At 41.2% G+C, this 21,955-nt stretch overlaps 1 protein-coding gene across 13 annotated transcripts in view; it reads left to right on the plus strand.

The window, feature by feature from the left end:
- cacna1g (calcium channel, voltage-dependent, T type, alpha 1G subunit) overlaps positions 1-21,955 on the plus strand; it is a 281,896-nt gene that overhangs the window by 175,454 nt on the left and 84,487 nt on the right. For all 13 annotated transcript variants that reach the window (XM_016675902.1, XM_016675894.1, XM_016675897.1 and 10 more), the window contains 4 exons: positions 14,009-14,160; positions 14,290-14,475; positions 17,091-17,205; positions 18,971-19,126. In XM_016675902.1, the coding sequence (XP_016531388.1) occupies positions 14,009-14,160; positions 14,290-14,475; positions 17,091-17,205; positions 18,971-19,126 (609 nt within the window). The remainder of the gene's footprint in view (positions 1-14,008; positions 14,161-14,289; positions 14,476-17,090; positions 17,206-18,970; positions 19,127-21,955) is intronic.

Consider the following 21,955-nt stretch of genomic DNA (forward strand, 5'->3'; position numbering starts at 1 on the left):
TGATCAATAATCGGATGTTTCCACTGGCGGAAATGTCAAAGAAGATGGCAGGAAGTGCTATGAGGATGATTTCGTGGCATGTACTTTTTTTAATGACTTTTTGCATGAACAAACTTATGCACGCATGATTTTAACTGCATTTCTTTGTCAACTGAAACACAGCAATTGCTAGATTGTGTTTTCTTTTTTGGTTTTTACTTTAGCAGAATTTCAACACAGTTTGTAATAGATTCACAGCTGTGGATAGAAAGTCCAAACCGAAAATATCTAAAAGTGCTCCTTTTGATACAGTATGAACGATTTCCAAGCCGTTTTTTTCAGGCGAGATGTTGAAATGATATCAATGTGCAGAAAAAAAATTAGATTTTTTGTTTAGTAAAACGCTAAACGCAGAGAAAAGTGGAAAACATGACAACATATTTACATTTTTGTACTGTACCGGTGGATTGAACCAAATACCATGTAAATCTAAAGTAACACTGAAGTCACACAGGCTGACATCTGGAAGGTAGAGGTTTTGCTTCCATGTTGAAAAATTCACTCATACAGCATCATAGCCTCTACTTTGCTTTCAAAACAGAAATGATGCCATGTTGACAGAATGTCACCTTGGGGGCTAATGAACAGAGTTTGGTTTGTAGGCATAGACAACCCATCAATCCGCTCACAGTGGTATTAAAATCTCGGCTGATGTGTGATTGTGTATCTTACCTGGTAAAGTGCTGAGTTAGTAAATGAGTTTCAGTTTAATTTTGTGATTCTCTTAACGTATCTCAATATTGACTGAAACATGTCGACAATCGTGCAATTTTGTGACGGACACCTAAAAGTCCGTAAGAGATGACTGGGCCAAAATTCTACACATTAGCTTCGACGTCCAATATCAGAAAAATGCTCAAACTCTTCGACTTTCCTGTAATATTAAAACACAATGAAGTCTGAGACAAAACGTGAAGAGAAAAGTCACGCAGCGAACTGTTTAGTGTGAAAGTCCCGGTGAGGCGTTTGGAATGCAAAGTAGAGCAAAGCTGCAAATAAATAAAAAAAATAGCTAATGAAACTTAAGAAATTGTTTTGGGTGAGAAAGTTCTTTTACAGTTGTACCACCAAAGAACAATTACCCACTGTGTAAGAGCAGTGGTTTTAAAACGTTGAGTTGATCAGTTCCAGACAAACGCAGCCAGACCAGAGCCTCTCCTGCTGCAGTTATCGAGGGAAAACTCAAATGAGATCCATCGTCTTTCCCCCCGCTAACACAGATCCTTACCTTGCTCTTTCAACAAAGCCATTCTCCCTGTTGCGCTCCATGTTCTCCTCGTTGTTTTACTTCATAAAGAGCGCAAAGCGTTTTTGCCGAGCGCAGGTTTCGTTGTGTTTTGAGTCTCTTGTTTTGCTTTTGGCACGTGTGATCCAGAGTGACGTTACACAAGCGTTTGTTGTATTGTTTGCACGTGTTGGTGTTGTAGCGGGATCCTGGAGACGGGCCAGGTTTCCCGGGGTTACTTTCGGTCCTTGATCCAGTGTTTCTAAATGCATCCAGATGGAAAGAACGCAGAGAGAGAGAGAGAGAGAGAGAGAGAGAAGGTTTTATAGCGTTTTAGTCATCAGCGTTCTTCCAACCTTCTTTTTTTTTCTTCTCCTGACTTTTTTTAAACTCGCCCTCTGGCTCTAGTTTTTTTGTCTTTTGTTTTCCTCTTCGGTTTCAGCGTTTCTTTTTATTCTCATGCCTCTGCCGTTCTTCCACTCATTCTACTGAACTTTTTTCCCTCCCTCCTTGGGCTCCTCATGCTCTCATTAATGACCGTTTTGGAGATCAATCAATAATGTGCCACGGTGAATGATGAGAGATACCAATAATGACTTTCTGATGATGTAAATTTGTCGTTGATAAATCGTAGCCTCGTGTCATTTCTTCTCATGCAGGAACGATCTATACTGTAGAGTACATACCAATCTGGAAAAGTATGAAGTGGGCTTTAATCATTTTCAAGAATGGAAAATGGTTTGAGATTCCCAAATGTCATTAAGATGGTTGACACATTTGTTTCAGCTCTTTCCGTTTTCAAGTGTTTGACACCAGGTGACTACGAAGCCTACAACACAGACTTGATGACGTGTTTTTTTTTGTTTTTTTTTTTAGCATACTTTTTAAAAACATTGTACTTTGATCAAATCCTGTATTGGAAATTCATAATCTTCATCTCCTACCGATTGTCCAGTCGCTGAAAAGGAACCAAACCTCTGGCCATTTGCTTCAAGGTTATCCTCGAACTTCTTTATGTCCCTCTTCAACACTTTGTTTTTGGTGTGGCTGACACTGATTCCTCCGGTTCCAGACAGGTTGCTAAAATATTTAAAGGGAAGCTTCACTGATTGATCTCCGTGTCTTATGGGATGTCGATCAGCCTGCAAAGACCTTAAAAGGTCTCTGGAACTCTTTCCTTGTGGAGGAAGGATGAGGTTGACTTTTAACTCTTCCCTGTTGTCAAGTTTTTAAGGGTCACCCTTTTTATTTGCCATATTTAGAGTGCCTCTATGTTTATGAAAACACCAGCTGCAGAAACTTGGAAAAATCTGCTGATAATAAACTGAGTGGAGAAGGTTGTAGAATAAAACAATGTTTATTATGATATGTAGGGTAATGGGAATGTTTAGTGACTTTCTTTTTCTTACTTATTTTGTGTTGTGCACACTTCTGCTAATGGAGCTCATTTTTGGCTTGGCGCTTTGGCGTTTTTTGCTAACTTTAAAAAAACGTTTAGCGCACTAAGCTTCTTTCAAACTGAAATTTTCAGTTCTAATTTTCTTCACTGTTTTGAAAACTGATAAAGTTTGATATCTGTGTCAACTTAAGACTTCTTCAAGTAGTTTGATATCTGTCTTTATGCTCTTATTTTGAAGAGGTTGAAGACAGTTTTCTCATTGTTTCCTCTCCTCACTTTCTCCACCCGGGACACGGTGGAGCAAATTACATTTATTCTGTACCCAGAATGCATCACTGCACAACTACAGGCAGTGGTTAGATGGTGAAGAGTTTAAAATCTACTCATATCCTATCTGCTTTCTGACCAAAGCACTACTTTCGTCAGTTAGCCAAAATTAGCAACAGAGTTAGCAATTCTGGACAACTGTAAAACTGAAACCATGAGTGAAATGTCTGTTCCAAAGAACCAAATCATAAAGCACAACGGAACAGTTAGTTCTGTAGTAATAAATTTGAACCTGTTGAGGCTGAGAGAGCAGTAAGATGTGTTGTTAGGCATGTTTCCATTATAGATGTGTGCAAAACATTATCAATATTCTGCTAATATTGGAAAAAAAAAAAAAAGCTCAGTTTTGCACTTGTGCAGGTAAAATCACACGTGGCTAGTGTTGTTTAGGTTTTATGTTTTGATAAGTCATTAAAGAATATGCTGCACCGTGGTCCTCCAACTACTTCCTGTTGCCATCTTCTTCATGGTTTGCACCAATGACGACGTCCGGTTATTGATTATGTGACTCATGTGTGTAAATAGTGTTTCCGTTGCAGTTTTGTGAAATATGCCAATTTTGATACGACCTGTAAAAATCTACCTCAACATAGCGTCAAAACTTTTTATAGAAAACAGAGTTTTGTTTTTTTCAAAAGTGGGCAAATTTATATTCGTGATGTCAAATTGAGCATTTATATGGTCAATGGAAACGCAGCTATTGACACAATAGTTGAATTCAACCATATTGAATTCAACCATTCAATATGGTTGAATTTAGCGCTTAACGTCTTTCATCAGTTCCTATGTTTATGTAGCAATCCTAAAGTTGCTTTAGGATTAGCATAAATAACATCTTATTTTAGCTAGTCATCCTGCATTGCCTGTCTAGTTCTGATGAAGCTACCACAGCTCATCATACTATAATCAAGTATGCTATTCTGTTCAAATGCTCTTCTTCTCATTTCTACGGCTTCCATATCACAATATGAGACGAAATCAAAGTTTACAACAAAGGGACACCGTGCCTTTAAGAAACACCTCTCCAGCTGAGTAAAGTATGATTTCTTATTGATCACACTGACCTGTTTCCCAGCCGCCCTTCCCTGTTTTTCAAGTGGACGAGACTCTGCCGCAGAGATCCTCTCATGACGCATAAAATGAATCCCACGTCGGGTGTCACTCAGCAGAAAATGAGGTTGCAGAGCTCTGGCTGTGTCTTAAGGAGAATTTATGAGGACACAACAGCCACCCTGATGCATAATTTATGCGGAGATTAAGTGTGCAGTACATGTGGTACGCATGAAAAGTGAATCAAACTCTGAGCGCTATTTATTTGTTAAGGACAATAAATGTCTGGGCTCAGCATAATTACATGCTGCTTAATGGGGTTCTAAATTACAAATTATGGCAGCCAAAGGACACTGCAATACTCCGCTTTCTGTACTCATATGAAAGCTGCTGAAAAGCGCTTGGGTCCTATTGTGAACAATCAGTGGGATCCACACCCCCCTGTAATTGAGTTCATATTCGTCCACAATCACTCACTCCACTCCAGGAGGTGGCAATAGAGCACTACTGTGCAAATCACAAAAAAAAATAAAAAAAAAAAAAATTTGTTTTTCATCAGGAACCTAAAGCTGCAGGAAGTAACTTTTATCAAAAAACATTTTTTTAACGTATTTGTTGACTCTGACACTATGTAGTGACATTATGCTATGAGACAGAAAACCTGTGAAAAAAATTGTGGCTCCTCTTTCTTCTCCTAGAGTTAACTAGAAACGACCAATCAGAGGCAGGAGGCGGGTCCTGGTGCTGTCAATCACCCTCTGTGTGGCGCTGCTTATCTCTCCTCACTCTTCTCTCTTGCTCTGTGTTGCACTGGAGCTAGCATAGCCTGTTGTGAATGCTAAAGCTAGTTACTATGGCCACCGATGACGGTGGATAAAGGGTTTTCCTGCAGCAGTAAGTTGTTTCTCTGCCAGTAGCACATTTAGCAGCAAGTACACCAGATTGACTGACAGCGTTAAGACTCTCCTCCTGGCTCTGATTGGTTGTAAAAGTTGATATTTTACAATGAAGGGAAGTGAATTTGGCTTCATCTAAGAAAAAAAGAAAAGTTTCTGAATTGTTCAATTAAAACGGGATCATAGTCTTTACTAACCAACAGGATCCAGCATTGTTTATTTCATGAGTCTCTGCTTGACTGTTTTGATTTTTTTCTCTTTTTGCTACAAGAAGGAATTGACAGATGAGTGCGTTCAGTCCGCCATGCTGTCTGGAGGAAATTCGTACATCGAAATCCTCAGTAACTATTTTGTCTCGCAGTTGAAAATGTTCCTCATTGGGTCAAAGAGAATGGAACGCTTTGGGCTGTAATCCTAAATCTCCAAACGCTCTCTAGAGGTGATGATCGTCATGACAGCAAACTGGGCTGATCCCAGTCATGCTTTAATATCAGCAGGTTGCCCTCTGACATAGCACAACAACACATGGTACCGTTCCGTCACTCTGCTGGATATCTAGACCTAGACTTTGACCTCCCACTCCGGTGAAATGGACCAGACCACTGTCCTCTGCTGTTATTGGTACTTTCAGTCTTAAAACTTTCACTCACACAAACAAACCGGTGCTCACGTTGTTCTCTGCAAAGGATGGGTTTCACCAGTAAGGAGAGGCTGTCTGCTTTTTATCTCTCCAAGCTGTTTAAGAGCGTTACCATTTATGGTGGAGCTGATGGAAGGTGCGTGTCTGCCAAAAATGTGACGCGACGCCGTCTATTTACTTGGAAACCCGGCCTCTTTCTCTTACTTCGCATCCGAGCCTCCCTCCCCGTCCCCATCCTCAAGCTCCCTGTCTTCACAGCCACTCTGACGCTGGAGGAGCAGCGCTGAGGCCAAAACAGATCGAGGAGAAAGGCTGAAGGTGTCGATGGATAGGCCACGCTAAAACGCATGCTTCCCGTTTTGAAAAATTGCCTCCAGTGTTATGACGGAAAGCTTTTTCGGCAACCGACATCAATATTGATCAAACACGGAGCAGTTACACGAGCACAAAGTGATCCAAATGCACTCCGGGTCACTCTGTTTACATTTCCCGCGGGCGGCTCGTCCGTCTGCGTGAACCCTGAAAGCAAATCCCTTTCAAAGACGGAGCAGAGGTGTTTGTCTTTAAACGTCGTAAGTGTGAGGAAACGCCGAGGCGTGATGGAGTTTGTTTGAGCGCTAAACGTGTTTGATCTTGCGGGTTTGCTTTCACAAGGGCGAAGGTGGCGAAGAGTTGAAGGGTGAAAGGAACAAAATGCGTTTGAACAACGAGGAACGTTTTAGAGATGAAGGTAAATGGTCGGAGGTTCATTTTTCAATCTACACAAATGAAACATTTTCAATGAGAACCCTGTTTTTGTCTGAAGTTGTGTGGAGTTTCAAGTGTTTGTCTGCATCAGGAATGAGTGTTTGAATTTTGCCCTAATGGGGTGATTGGCACGTCGGGAAGGGGTTTGTATTGTATACCAATGGATACCAGTTTGATCGTCTGCTCCGTCCGTCTGAGTCGTTGTGTCCTTTGGTGTAACGTGGCTCTATCTCATTTCTGTCAGTCTCATACTAAATATTTTAGTTATCACAGTATTTAAAAACAGATGTCATATGTTTGCAGCTCTAAAGCAGAGCTCCATGCCGTCTCTCCACATCCTGTCTCTACCTTCTTAACATTCTCTTTAGCAGCAGGAATCCATCCTGATGACTTTACTTCGAGTTTCACCTTTTTTTGTCCTCTCTCTCTCTCTGTGTTTACCACATTAATGCGGCTCCAAACACCAACACTCAACTCGTCTTTACTCAGACGGGTCCTGAACCTGCACTTTTCCACGTGAACAAGCACTTTTCATCCCAGAACTCTAGAGGAAACCGTTTTCCCGTGCTGCTTTTCATTTGGCAGCAGCCAGACGGACTGGCTTTGTAAGAACCATGGAGATTCACCATCAGAAACACGGTGCCAGTTCTCTGTTTTTGCCTCATCCTGTCACCAGGGAAACGCTAATTTGTTGCATATTTAGCAGCATTACAAGCTTGTCTATTAGTTCTGTTGGGGGGGGAGGGTGATAAACAGTTTAACATACGGGAAGTCTTTTACGAGGTTTAGGGAAAGAGGTTTTTGGGTGTTCAGAATATAAATGCATTGATTATTGTACAGCGTGTCCATATGCATGTTAAACATCTCTAACATTTGGAGAATTTTCTCTGCATATTGACACACGTCAAACCAAGAGAGACAGCCGACAGACCCGTACTCTTGCCTCGCTGCCTAAACCAGAGACAATATTTGTTTTGCTTTTCATCTGTCGACGCAAAGTTCAAAATCCGAAGACGCTGGCTGCCCTCCAAGGCTGGGCTAAGAAAAGAGTCTTAGTTCAACAATACTTACATGAAGAGAAGGCAAAACAACGTTTCCTAATCCGGGCCACAGAGAGCGAGTGCTTTTCCAGCCCCGAAGGCCGTGAAATCAAAAAGGAAGAATCAATCGTGTGATCAAATAATGGATTCTGTTATTTGCTGCTTCAATGAAATGTCAAATTACACATCGCCTGTGGAGACAAAGTTCTTTTTTTTTTTTCTTTTTTTTACCCACTTTTGAAGTCAGGAAACCGTTCCTCAACAGTTATTGTTTTTACTCTTGTTAGGATTTTTTTGGATTTTAGAAGGAATTGTCTCTGCTTAGATATAAATAAATGAAACTCATATTGAATATGAAAAACCGTCCAAAAAGAGGATAAAGAGTAATAAAATTTCTCAATATTTCATGCAAGTTGTATTTAAACTAGGGCATGAACTTTAATTTAATTTTGATAAATTAATTACATGGATTTTGACATGTTAAAAATTGAAATGCAATAAATCATATTTGTTTTCCTTTTTCTACTTGCAAAAGTCCCAAACCGGAACCTTTGTGTTGTGTTTCTGGTACATTTGTAAATCTGACGCACAAGCGACACCCGCAAACGACAATAGATGAGAAATCTGCCTCTCTTGGTCCTGTGGTGTTAAATTTTGCTTTCCAAAAACAATCTGATGGGGCCGGAAAAGACTGCTGTTGTATTCAAGTGGTGCTAAAATGAGTTAGCCTAGCAGAGAAGCTATTCCAGACTAAAATAGCATCTCAGTGCTAAACATGTAGCAGCAGCACAGACATCCACAATGCAAGTAGCCATTCAGTTTTCAAGTGTTTCACAAAACCTCTGATCATTCATAAAACTGCTTTGAAAATAATATTGTTTTTGGAAAAGTGGTTTGTGGATGCTGACGTTAGGGAAGCTTGTGATGGGGGACATCTGTGCTACCGCTACATGTTTGGCATGGAAATGCTAATTTAGTCTTGAGTAGCTTCTGTGATAAGCTAAGTCCTTTTAGCATAACTTGGAGCACAACAGTAAGTTTTTCCAGCATGCCATTTGATAATTTTTGAAGCAAGACCCTCAGTGGGCCTTGCTTCAAGATGGATGACGGACCCCCTGATTGCCCATCATCCATCGCTTTGTATGCAGATAAATGTTGTGCGTCGGACATACTGGCGTACCAGAAACGCACAACAAAGGTTCCAGCTTGGAATATTTTTTTTTTTAGATTTTTGAATTTCATTGAGTGAAATTCAAACATCACAGCCCAGCCCCTTACAGTTAACTACTTTAAATATTTAGCTTCAAAAAGAAAAGGCCCACAGTGTCTAATGAAGGCTCTTTCGATGTGGCTTATAGGTTTCACCAGATTTTTCCGCAGGATATACACTACAAAAACATAAATGGAGTTAAAATTGTCCTTTCTTCACCTTTAGCCTTTTTTTTAAACTAGGATACACTCCATCAGATCAAATACCTCTTTTACAATTTGTTACAAAACAAATGTCACCTGTTTTACCCAGCCTAAAGTAACACTGAGTCACTCCTGTATAGTTTTATCACCTCTGTGTGTGTGCGTGCGTGCGTGTGTCTGTGTGTGTGTGTGTGTGTGTGTGTGTGTGTGCGTGTGTGTGTGTGTGTGCGCGCCTCAGGACGTGCCCTGAACAAAACACAGACAAATATGGACACGCAGAGTGCTGCCGTTCCAGATCCTCGATTAGATTAGATCGCATCAGATTTGGCGACGTTACATTAGCGCTAACCAGATTACGCTATCCCTCATCCAGCACACTTTACCTGCTAATGCTCTCTGAGCCTCATTAGCCAGGAAACAGCCACCAAAGGAAGCAATTAGAAAATCAACAGCATCTTCATCACTCACACAATCACACAGTGGAGGCATTAATCTCCCTCCAGGTAGCAGCAGACGCCTCCTCCCCGGCTATTAGTCGCTAACAACGTTTGTCCTGCGCGACGGGCCGGGGGGTGAAAGGAGTTTGCGAGCCTTTTCGGTTTTGCTTCGCTTCCACGTCTCGTGTGGATGCGTGTGTGTGTGTTTGAGTGTGAGAGAGGCTTTTTTTTTTTTTTTATGACACGGTGAGCTTCGAACCACGTCTGTATGAGGAATGTCCCAACACACGAGCCGAGGAGAAACAGTGGCGGGGGGGAAGAATAATGACCTGCAGCTCGGTGTCAGGGCCAGATGTCTGCCGTTCGAGTCTCAGCTCATAAACAGCGTATCTCTTGTTCTGGCTTATCCGCCGCATCCCGTCAGGCGGCGGGACGTGTGTGCGACTGGGACCGTTCCTGGTGAGCAGATCTCAGCTGCATGAGCTTCCATGTGTGGCCCCCTGATTGTGTTTATTCATTCAACATCAGAGGTTGTTTGTGTGTGTGTGTGTACATATTTTTACGTGAGGGCATTCATCTGGGGAGAACACACGGACATCGGAGCGGCCCTCGCATCCATTTACCCTTTTAACCTTCCTTGATGACGCAACGCGAGCCCCGCGAAGAGATGAAGGATGCGCCGGCGGCCGCGCTCATCAGAGCGGCGGAGGATGAATGGCCACGATGAGGCGACGGGCGGGATCAGACAAAAAAGAGGGGTTCGTCTGCGTCTGTGAACCCAGACAATGACGAAGAGGCGGGATGAAACGGAGGAAAGCTCGTCGTTTGCTGTGGGCAAATGAGTCGCCCGTTTTTTTTGTTTTTGTTGTCTGTTTGTCGTTGTTAGCCTCTAATCTGCAGATCTTTTTGAGCAACACTGATCTGTTTGATGCTGCTTCAACCTATGGTGGTTCATAAAAGTGTCCTGCCCTTTGAAAATCTTCACACAGCCATAAAATTGAGTTTATTTCATCAGGGATTTTTTTTTTATCTGGACAACCATCAGAAAGTGGAAGGTAAATAAAAGAGCTGAAACTCTGCAGAGGTTCGCCTCTCCTGCCTTTGTACATCGACAACTCCTGTGGGGAACAAAAATGATTTCATCCCAAACAACAAGCAGCACTTTCTTGTTCAAACTCAGATGAACTTCACTTTAATTCACCAATTAGAGGATGTACAACAAACATTACAGACCAACAAAAAGCAAAACAAACAAACACCAAATAGTGAGTAAATAGTGAGTGAAGCAAAGTTACAAGAGCAATGTTTAAGTTAAATTATGACCAACTGTAGAAAATGAAATTAATCAGAAATAAGAATAAGGGACAAGTGGTAAACTCAAACTGAACCACTTAATCACAGTTGGACACATTCCTTCATCAATGTCACGGTATGATTTTGATCTGGTGTGAACGGACCCTCTGGAATTTGATTCAACCAGACTGGAATTTTTAAATTTTTTTCCAGCTGTATGAGCTAAATAATGACTGAAATCAGCAATGGCAGTGTGTCATCGTCACCAACCGACTCTGCTGCTCATGCGTTGGAGACAAAATGGTGCCTTGGCGGTTGAGGAGGAGCTGTTATTCAGCAGCGGATGCTAATCTCCGTATCTCTCCTTCCCTGTGTGTACAAACGCAAGTGTTGAGTAATCCCCGCCTAAACAGTCACGGCGTGTTGTGATTAGTGGCAGCCCACCATGCTGGATTCAATGACACGCGCAGTGTTTACATTACATTACATTACCAGTTGAGCACGGGGGACGGAGGAGAATGTAGAAATGTAAGCGGCGCTTTAAAACAGGGTCTCTGCAAGTTTCATCAACTCACATTCAAGGCCTGTTAAGAGCTGTGTAAAACCATTATGAATGAAATATACATTTCGTGACAGAAATGTACAAAAGCAAGTTGGCATATTTTAAATAGTGGCAGCTCCAAACTATTTTTCGCAGAATGCATGTCGTGTATTACGGGGTTGACAGCAGAAGTGATCCAGTGGCTCAGACAAACGTTGTCCAGCAAATTGACAATAAATTTACTCTAACTGACAATCAATTTACTCTAACCCACGATAGACGCAAAAATTTAACAAGCAAGGGTATGTGAGCAGCTAGGTAGTGGTAGCCTCAAATGCCTCGAGTCAGAGAATGGGATGAAGATGTCTGCATGCGACTCAAACAACTCAAAAGATGAACATCATCCAACAAAATGATGATACATTTAGACTTAGCCAGGATAGACGCAAAAACCTAGCTTGCAAGGGTATGCTAGCAAAGTACTGGTAGCCTCAACTGGCTTGAGTCACATGATGCAGTGAAGACGTCTGTGTGTGATTCAACAGATCAGAAGAACATCCTCTAAGAAACTAATGATAAATGTACATTTATACGTGTTAGACGCAAAAAGCTAACTAGCAAAGGTCATGTTAGCAACTCGTTAATGATTGCATCAACTGCCTCGAGTCACAGAACGTAATGAAGAGAACTGAGTGCAACTCAACTCAGAAGAGAAACCTTGTCCAACACATTGATGATAAATTTACACTTACCGATGATGTAGGCAAAAAGCTAGCAGTGGTATGCTAGCAGATAGTTAGCGGTAACATCAACTGCCTGGAGTCATAAAATACATTGAAGATGTTTGTGTGCTACTCATGCAGCTCAACAGATAAAGATCGTCCATCAAAGTGACGGTAAATTTACACTTATCTATGAAAGATGCAAAAACCTAGCTAGCAAGTGTATGCTAGTAGCTAATAAAATGCCTCGAGTCACAGAACGCAGCAATGTCTATGAGCGACTCAAACTTCTGCCTGACAAAAAAGTCTCATGAGAATAATAAACTACGTAGAATATAAGAGATAAAATAGTCCTGACACAACAAAATGTAAGACCTGCGATAAACATATTCAATTTTTAAAAATGTTTTCTAATGAACTTGACATTTTAAGGCCTTAATTTTAGATAGACAGACACCCTGTTTAAAGTCGCATGTTCACACTCGTACACTCATGCACATTTCTTGATGGCTAACGTGTGAGCCCGTATCGGGGTCTCCTGGTCATGTGCAGTGTGTGCGGTGCGCTGCTTGTGAGTTGTGTAAACAGTTGATTGCACACAGATGAAAGGCCGTGAAGCCCGCCGTCCACAGGCGCACGGCGGCGTTCCCGACGGCTCTGTTCTCCTCGTCGATAATTACAGACACTCGCTACAGAAGTCTGATTTCCATAGCTTGTCGTATTTGGATGTGCCGCGGCTTTTATCTCGGGGATCATGTCTCTGTCTGCTTGTTCTCGTTGCCTGTTTGCCTCAAACGCTCACACACACACACGCACACACACACTCAGACGCAGCCATACACACAGTCTGTTTGATGGAGATGTGAGTGGCAGTTGAGATCTCCGGTGAGCTCTGAGCAGCGCCGGCGCTGTGATCGACAAAAGGTCGGGTGTATTTATTGTATGCAGGGGAAAGAAACCCGGCCGGATGTGTCCTGTTTGAAAAGTACGAAGTCGCTGCCGTGTGTCCTGGTGTGTGTGTGTGTCTGTGTGCGTGTGTGCGTGTGTGTGTGTGTGTGTGTGTGTGTGTGTGTGTGTGTGTGTGTGACATAGCAGGTGTTGATGTTTTTTCGTCGTTTCACCAGGAATCTTGCATGGTGTGAGAAAGTCTGAAATTTGGTGTAAGTGCTTTCCAGGTTTGTTTGGGTTTTTTAAGTATGACTGTAGAAAATGTAGATTAATATAAACATGTTGTTCCCAAATGTTTTTTTTTTAGTTGTCTACATATTGGGTCTTTCTTTCCCTGTTCCTTTTCTCTACTAAACATTCTTCATTAAGCATTTTCTTTAAAATGTACCTTCTGGCCTTCCTTACTCTCCTCATCCTGTCCATCATTGGGTCATCATTTCTTCCATTCTTTCATTTGTTTTATCCCTCATTTTTTTTCCTTCACTGGGTGATCTTCCATTAATTATTTCCTACCTTCTTTCTTTCTGGAGTCTCTCTTTCTTCCTTCTTGTCCTCCCTTTCTTCCCTTTCCTTTATGCTTTTCCATTTTCTTTCTTTGTGTTTTTAACTCTGCTTGTCTCCTTTTTCTTTTTTTTCAATCTTTCCTCCATTTCCCTTCCCTTTTTTCTTCTTTCATCAATTCCTCCTCTCATTTTTGGGTCATAATTCCTTTCTTGCATTTTTAATTTCTCCTTCCATCCTTCTTTCCTTAATTTCCTTAACTTCCATGATCCTTCTTCCCTGCATCCATCCTTCCATGTATCCTTGTATCCATTTTCTCGTGTCCTTTCTTTCCATCCATATACCAACTTTCTTATATTTCTTTCCTACTTTTCACTTTTATTATCCTCTTTTTTCATTGCTTTTTATCTTTCCTCGTCTCCCCTCTTCTTTTATCTTTCCTTGTCTCACGTTTTCTTGTCTCCTTCATTTTCCTTTCTGTCCATCTTTTTGTCCTTTCTTTCTGTGTGTCTCTGCATGTCCTTGTTGCCATACCGACTGCCCGCTGCAGAAATGATCATCTCTCCGTTTGCATGTGTCCCTCTTATATGCGGCTTACAACCTAGATTGTACATACAGTGCAGCTTCCAACCATAATTTCATCTGTAATTGATCCATTACAATTTTAAAAACGAGTGAATAAAGTTTCCAGCGATGCTCTCGTCCAACATCGTTCTGTTCTTCTCTTCAGTTCAGGTGAAATATTTCAGGGCGCACTAAACAGCTGCTTGCCTTGCCTCTGTCTGTGCAGCCTGAAGAGTTGACCAACGCTCTGGAGATCAGCAACATCGTCTTCACCAGCCTCTTCTCCCTGGAGATGCTGCTGAAGGTCTTGGTGTACGGGCCGTTCGGCTACATCAAGAACCCCTACAACATCTTTGACGGCATCATAGTGGTGATCAGGTACGGACCATGCACCTCGTTAACCAAACCGCACGACGTCTGGCGATGATCGAAAGATCAGAACGGATCGATCCCTGTCCTTACAAGAGAGTAAGCGTGTGTCTGGTGCTCTTTGTGTTTTACCCGCAGCGTTTGGGAGATCGTCGGCCAGCAGGGCGGCGGCCTGTCCGTGCTGAGAACCTTCCGGCTGATGCGCGTCCTGAAGCTGGTGCGCTTCATGCCGGCACTGCAGAGGCAGCTGGTGGTGCTGATGAAGACCATGGACAACGTGGCCACCTTCTGCATGCTGCTCATGCTCTTCATCTTCATCTTCAGGTAGGCGGAGGTCGGAGGTCGTTCGATTGACGGCCGCCACGATAGCTGCTTTGTTACCACGATAGCTGCTTGGTAAGCAGCTATCGTGGTATTATCCTAGTGGTATTAAATGAAAATGGAGAAAGGCGCCAAAGTCATCTTCTCTGATTTAGTTGTCACTCGTCATTTTCTGCCCTGTTGGGATTTAAAATGGAGTCTCTTTGCACTCAGCGGCTGTAGACACAAAAGAAGACAAACACCTTCATTAGTAAATTAGTAACTTGAATGACATGAATCTGGTTCTTCCATTCGACATTAACCAGCATAAAATTCTAACTTTTGCTTGACTTTAGAAAGAATACAGCATGTCTGTGCTGCTATAGCTTTAAGAATCATTACTATGACTTTATTTTCAGCTTTGTTTGGGGTTGTAGGACCAAAACAAGATGGACAAAATATGCCAGTGACCCCCTGTACTCATGGGGATCAAGGAACACATCTGCCTGAGAATGGTTAAAATGTATGAATACTTCAGACCCGTTCCAAAAATGTTTCCAGCTGCTTATTTTAATAGTCCAGGCATCAAATATGTCTTAATATTTAGCTAATATCTAAAGTCTTCTCTGTCTTTGCTCCTGGGGCTACAACCAGTCAGCAAGAAGGAAAATAAACTGCGCTTCCGGATTGGTTCCCTTGAAAACACCAGCCAATAGGATGTAAAGCAACATTTGCATCTACTCTATGTATTTCAACTTCCTAAGCTGCATTTTCTGTCCTAGTATTTCTGATAATTTGTATGGAAATTCATCTGATTCATCCAACATTTTGCACCAAAAGAAACAACATAAGTGTTGTCACCATGGAAAAAATTCTGTTGCTGTCTAAATATTTCATATTTCATAAGTCTTAGGTAAGCAGAATGGTGAATGAGGATCTTTGTTGTCTAATCTTCCTTTTATTTTCTGCATCCCTAATAACCAGCTGCACTTGTCGTCCTTTTAAAAAAATATTTTTAGTCAACAAAGAAATCAATTCCCTGCTGAAAGAAACGACGACAGACGGATGGATTCAGTGACGTATTGTGTTTCACACTTTGAGGATTTTTAGGTGTTTGGCTCGGAACTACAATCTTTTTTTGTCTTTTAATCATATTTGAGAGCTAAGGGTGAAGGTTTTTGTAACCATATGGTGCGTAACGCACGCACGCGACACGCTCCCGAACACGGCCGTTCACATGGAGACACAGCGATCCGGCAGCTCTTGTGTGCGCGCACGTAAACAGAGCTCCATTTGAACGAGCAGCTGCCAGGCTGAGCCAGCGGAGGCAGCGTTGCATTGATCCCTCGGCTCTAGTTGAGCTCCGCTGTCTGTTTTTTTTTCTCAATAAAAGGCAGACTGCACAGCGGAGCCTCTGCTGTGTCATAATAATAACACCCACAATTACTTGTCTGATGTAGCGTGGCCTCTCTGCTCTCCGCAGCTTTTGTTTCGCCGCCGTCTTTTTCACCGGCCGATCCACACGGCGAATGTTACGGCAGACAGACGACCGTCTCGTCTTCTAGTCTGAATCTGCATGTGCTGAATATTCAAGCTAATTAACTTTAACATATTTTTTGTTAAATTTGCACCAAAATTCTTAATGTTTTTATTAAGACTTCTTTGTGATAAACGGACAAAAATGAGTTTAACATAAAATGTAAGAGCTGGAGCAGAAGGTCACCTTCCACGAAAGTTATGTGACCTTTTGGGAGGGAAAAATAGACAAATACCAACAATTTGAATTTTGTTTTTAAAGAACTACTTTTTTACTTGTATTTATAGTGTTTTTTTTTTTAATGAAAACATAAAAAAAAGTTGGAGAAAAAATAGAATACACACACACACACACCTTCTTCTGAGGGATGTGGATATTTTTGAAAAATTATGTAAAAAACAAAAAAGAACTACAAACCTAAAGACAAAGAAAGATCTACTAAACATCTCTTGCCATAGAAATTCAATGCGCATGAAAAATAAAATCCTGCATTTGTCATTGAAATTATATTTAAGAATGTTGAATTTGTTCTGTATCGGTTTCAGACAATTTTACATTTTGAAAATAAATTTGCTTAAAACATTATTATTTTATTTTGATTAAAATTAGTTTATTTTGCAAAACTCCAATGAAAACGCTCGAGTTACACAGTCAACAACCATGGATCACTATGCTTTGGAAAAGACGAAGAAGAACCCACTACAGGCCCCAGTGTCCTGCAGCGGCCCCAGCGTCCTGCAGGGCAGCAGTACTGATGCTTCATGGACGGTCACGCTGTCCATGGTGCTGAACTCAACCAGGAGCTCCAGTCCCATCCAGTCTGTCACACAGACTTGGGAACTCAGGGGACTTTTAACTATATCGGAGAATTCTAGTTAAAGTTTCAAAATCAGGTGACTTTTTCTTTCTTTTTTTTTTTTTTACAAAATCACAAACGGGATAAACAAAAACGTCCAACATTCTTGGTCTGAAAGGACGAGCCGGAGATCATTTCCAGGCAGTGAAATCCCTCCGTTTATTTGTCCTGAATCTACTACGGGCATCTGATGTAAATATTTGTCCTCTGTCTTCCTGTTTGTGTTTGTCCCGTTTTCCTCCTCAGCATCCTGGGGATGCATCTGTTCGGCTGCAAGTTTGGCTCTGAGAGGGACGGAGACACGCTGCCGGACAGAAAAAACTTCGACTCCCTCCTTTGGGCCATAGTGACCGTGTTTCAGGTGAGGCCGTTTTCCCGTGCGGTTCGGTCGGGACGTTCCCTGAAACATCCAGAATCTTATCTTGTCCCTCTGGATTTGAGCTTCTTGATGACTGGCAAAACTTTTGTAGAAAGTGCTAAATTCTTAGCTGCAGATTCAGATTTATGGATGGGGGGCCATTTTTCTTCAAGGCGACGTTGTCTGCATATATATCTTTTGAAGTTCACCATGACTGAAAAGAGTGTTTTTACCCCGTCAAGAGGGGCAGATGTGCAGAAGAATGAGCTCAAACTGCTGCTAAAATGTTGGAACTGGAACAAATAATTTCTAGGCAGCTCAAACCGAGGCGTCCAGTTGTACATGTGGCTTAGCTTTACAACAAGTTCAACAGTTTTCACCAAAAAGGTGACGTCTGGATGCACAGGGTTTAGACTTTGTTCATGTTCTTGATACAAGTCAGTCATTTAGCCATAGCTCTGCGCCTTCGGGTCGTTTCTGCTTGTAATATATCAATATCGAATCTGTAAAGAGGAAGTTTTAAACAGGCCATTTTCAACTCTGGAACAATCAGTCACCTTTAAGTCAAAGCTCAGAACTTGTTTCTTTAGACCAGGGTCCCCAAACTACGGCCCACGGGCCGGATCCGGCCCGCCTCCACATTTGGTCCGGCCCCCTGAACAATACCAGAAAGCATTCAGATTTTTTTTTTTTTCATTTATTGTATTTTCCGGTTTATATGTGGATTTTTCTTCAACCACCAGGGAAAAGAGAGTGGCGGTAACGTCAACAATAACGGCGCAGAGAAAGAGCGGGGCTAAAGCTAGCTTTGTTCCCCAAGAAATTTTTGTAGCTCAGGCTTTCTTTTGTTTTGCATGGCGCATTGCTGCCGTCTGTTGGACTTTTAGGGAGCTGCTTGACTTTTATGTTATTTAATCAGTACAGTTGTTTGCTAGTGGTAGAGCAGATGAACACACGTGTATGAACGCCGCATTCCAGGTTGAATTCTTCGAAGCAATGCCTGTAAGTAGCAACTTACACCCCCCCCCCAATGTGGCCCTCACAGAAAAAAGTTCGGGGACACTGCTTTAGACAGTCCTTTAATACCATGTAACGTAGAGGGTTCTCTTCTTCTTTTTATTGTTTTTATTGTGTTTTTTTGTTTTTCTTGTAATACGAGTTTTACTCTAAACTGTTTGGTTGGTTTTTGTTGAGCGCTATGTAAATCAATAAATCAATAAATCAACCGAAGGTGACAGGTGTCGACTTCAGTCGGCTGAAGGAAAAGATGTCTAGGAGTTCGGACTTAATGCTGATAGTCAAATGTGTTGTGTTTTTTTTGCAGTGGAGCAACACAAAGTAGTGCCTGATTGTTAGGTTACAGAAGAGCGACACATAGTTTTTACATTTTTCCCACAATATCTTAAAGTCTATTGTCTTTAGAGCTGGATTTCACTGCAGTACCAGATACAAGTCTTTGCAAATATAGACAGTGAGACTGTTTTCTCGTTCATTTTTTTTTTTAAAGTTAGCTAAAGCTCAGTTAGACTGAACAAAGAACATCCGCAAGCAGACATTTTCAGACCCTGTCTTGGATTTAGACGTGCACTTTAACTGGACCATTTCCAACACCTGAATATACCTTTGTCCAAAACGACTTTACATGGAAAAATCCCAGTAAAAGACACCAAAGTTTGCAGTTTTTGTTACAAGCAGCAACAACAAAGGCAAATGTAGCTGAAACTCTTCCGGTTTGACTTTTTAAATCCTCTTCTCCTTCCATGTATAGATCCTGACCCAGGAGGACTGGAACAAGGTGCTGTACAACGGCATGGCCTCCACGTCTCCGGTAGCGGCGCTTTACTTCATCGCCCTCATGACCTTTGGGAACTACGTCCTCTTCAACTTGCTGGTGGCCATCTTAGTCGAAGGCTTCCAGACCGAGGTAAAAACTGCATGTGTGGTTTAAATTACCGAGCCCAGAAAGAATGCGAAGGAAACTTTATGCTCACAGCTAGCAGCGTTCAGGTCAGAATAACCCAGCTCGGCTCCAAGTTCTTCACTTTTCCCAGAAAAACCTGCGTTGGAGATTAATACTTTGGCACAAGTCGGTGGTAATGGATAAGTGTTTATAGCTGCAAACAGACGAGACATTCTTGCACTCTTTGCAGTTGGATGTAAGATAGAAGATCAATGGTTGTTTCATTTTTTTTTTTTTGCTTCATGTCTGTTATTCCATCAGCCTTGTCGCCTCCCACTCATTAATCCTCGTTATTGTTCTGCTTATTTTCCAATGCCGTAAAGTTGCAACACGTCATGAGAGAACTATGTTGACCAGACAAAATCCCACGGCTCCCAAATCCACACTTTTACATAAGGCTTTCATGCACTTATGTTCTATTTATTTATTTATTTATTTATTTTTATTTTTTGTTGTCAGTAAACTTTAGCCTCTCTTTCATAAGTCATTTTAAATGCCACACAAACAACTATGATGTATTACGGAGCGCGGCGTTTTCCTTGTGAGAAAGACTGTAAAGAGCAAAACGAGAGGAGACAAAGATGTCTGAGTAAAGTTTGATGCAATCAAATAAGACAGCTGTGGGAAGGAACTATGATTTAAAAAGAAAAAATGAAAACTCATTCACAGGCCTTTGCCATTTTCTTTCTTCATTTGTTTGACAGGACCTCTGCTTCGATCCACGGCACTTTCAGATGTTGGTTTATGAAGAGTGAGAATAGAAAAGGGATGACCCAATATTCCGATTTCACACTGATTCTGCAGCTGTTTTTTGCTTAGTCTGAAGAAATGTGTTTAATATTACAGTAAAATGTTTCCAATAATATTCATAAAATATCAGCAAAGATACATTTTGAATGGTAATGCCATATGTTAAAATATCCACATATTAGTAATTTTTATGTGCCACTTTATGATGAACAGAATATCTAAACACATTTATTTATTTGACGTTTTTTTAAAGAAAGCCTGACCTACAAAAATTTCTTGGGGACCAAAGCTAGCTTTAGCCCCGCTCTTTCTCTGCGCCGTTATTGTTGATGTTACCGCCACCTTCTGGTGCGTCAAGGATATTTAAGTGTTTTTGTTAAAACTTTTGAGCTTTGTCCGAATACTATATTTTTATATAGACAGAGTAATATGTATTTGTTTTACAATTATAACTGGAATAGTGTAGAGATGTCCGGAGTTTTCTCAGTAGCAGAGTTAGCAATAAGCTAACTGTGGAGTTGTTGATAAATAGCAAAAGGCAGACTGTTATCGCCTAACTAACTCGATAGACAGTTTTTTGTTTGTTTGTTTGTTCCTTTCATTGGAAGAGTTGGAGACCAGCACCAGATAAAAGTATTACTTTGGCACATCTGCTAGTTAGCTAGCCAAGAGGATTAATGTGTAGCCGCCTGCTGGGCTAACTAGCAAAAACTTCCCCAAACAGTGATATTTCATTGCCTTGATTTGTTGATTTTTCAAAGTATTAGCTTCCATTTGGACTTTATTGCAGCTTACAAATGTGAATAAAATATGAGTTTTAGGGTAGAACTTAAATTTAAAAAAAAGAAAAAAGCACAGACACCTTCATGTACACTCAAACATCTAAGTGTGAGAATCTCCATGGTTCCCTCAGGGAAGAGCTGTTGCCTTAACTCTCCCTTACTTCTTTTTTTTTTTCATCTTAACATCCTTTTCTGCTAACACTAAGTTTATTTTTAGTCAGCCAAACTTTCCTTGCGTCAGGGTTGCCAGGTAACGGGTAACTTGAATGACGTGGGGAACGGCCAGGAGATGTGCTCAACTGTGGTGCCAAGACACGCACACACCGCCACACTCTGTAAAGATGTTACTTTTAATCTTCATTTTGCTTCTTTTATTCATTAGATCCACCCTTTTCCTGCTATATATGGCACAACTAGCCTCCAACCTTCATCTAAATACATTCTCATTTTACCTACCATTTTTTCTTCAGTATCTTTCTGTTTCAGGCTCTAGCAGTGTGCCCATGTGACTGTACAGTGTCCAATGTAACGAGTGCAACCTTGCTGACTTATGTCTTTTTGGTGATTTTTTATCTTTTTAACCCCAGAGAGAACATTGAATTAATCATGTCACACCCAGGCATATTCTTGCAGTATCCACATTCAGTGCAAATGAATACATATTTGGTTAAGATTTTGACAAGACAAACAATACTCATCTTTTATTATGGTACTAAAATTGAATTCCATTCAGTTTTGAATAAATGTACCTTTCTGAGTACATACTCAATATAGACAAACAAAGGAAAAAAAATGTCCATACAAGTGGAAACTGGTGGCACAGTTATTGGTACCCAGGCTTTTGTTACTTTGTACAATTTGGTCAATAGGACAAAATCTCCTAAAACATTTCACTAGGTTGTCCTGGTATAAGATTCTTATTGTATGAACACAAATATTAAAAATAAATAAATAAATAAATAAATAATCCACTTTTTAGACCTGAGGAGTGAAAGCAACATGAAGGCCGATCATGATTGTACAATTAATTTCTCTTTTTGCCCCAAAGATGCAAACGTGTGGGGACCTAAACATTTCAGAAAACTCACCCAAAATTGTTCCCCAGATTAAATTATAAATTAAAGGTCTTTAACACTTTGCAGCCTCAGCGCGAAGCTCAGGAGGAGTGCGGCAAGTGACGGTTGGACAGCAGAGAAGCAGGTGGCAGGAGTGTGCCGTCAGGCCGTCAGTTCACAAAACGACATACTCAAAAAAAAAACAA

This window comes from Poecilia formosa, unplaced genomic scaffold (assembly GCF_000485575.1).
Source record: "Poecilia formosa unplaced genomic scaffold, Poecilia_formosa-5.1.2 Scaffold4, whole genome shotgun sequence".
NCBI classification, from domain to species: domain Eukaryota; kingdom Metazoa; phylum Chordata; class Actinopteri; order Cyprinodontiformes; family Poeciliidae; genus Poecilia; species Poecilia formosa.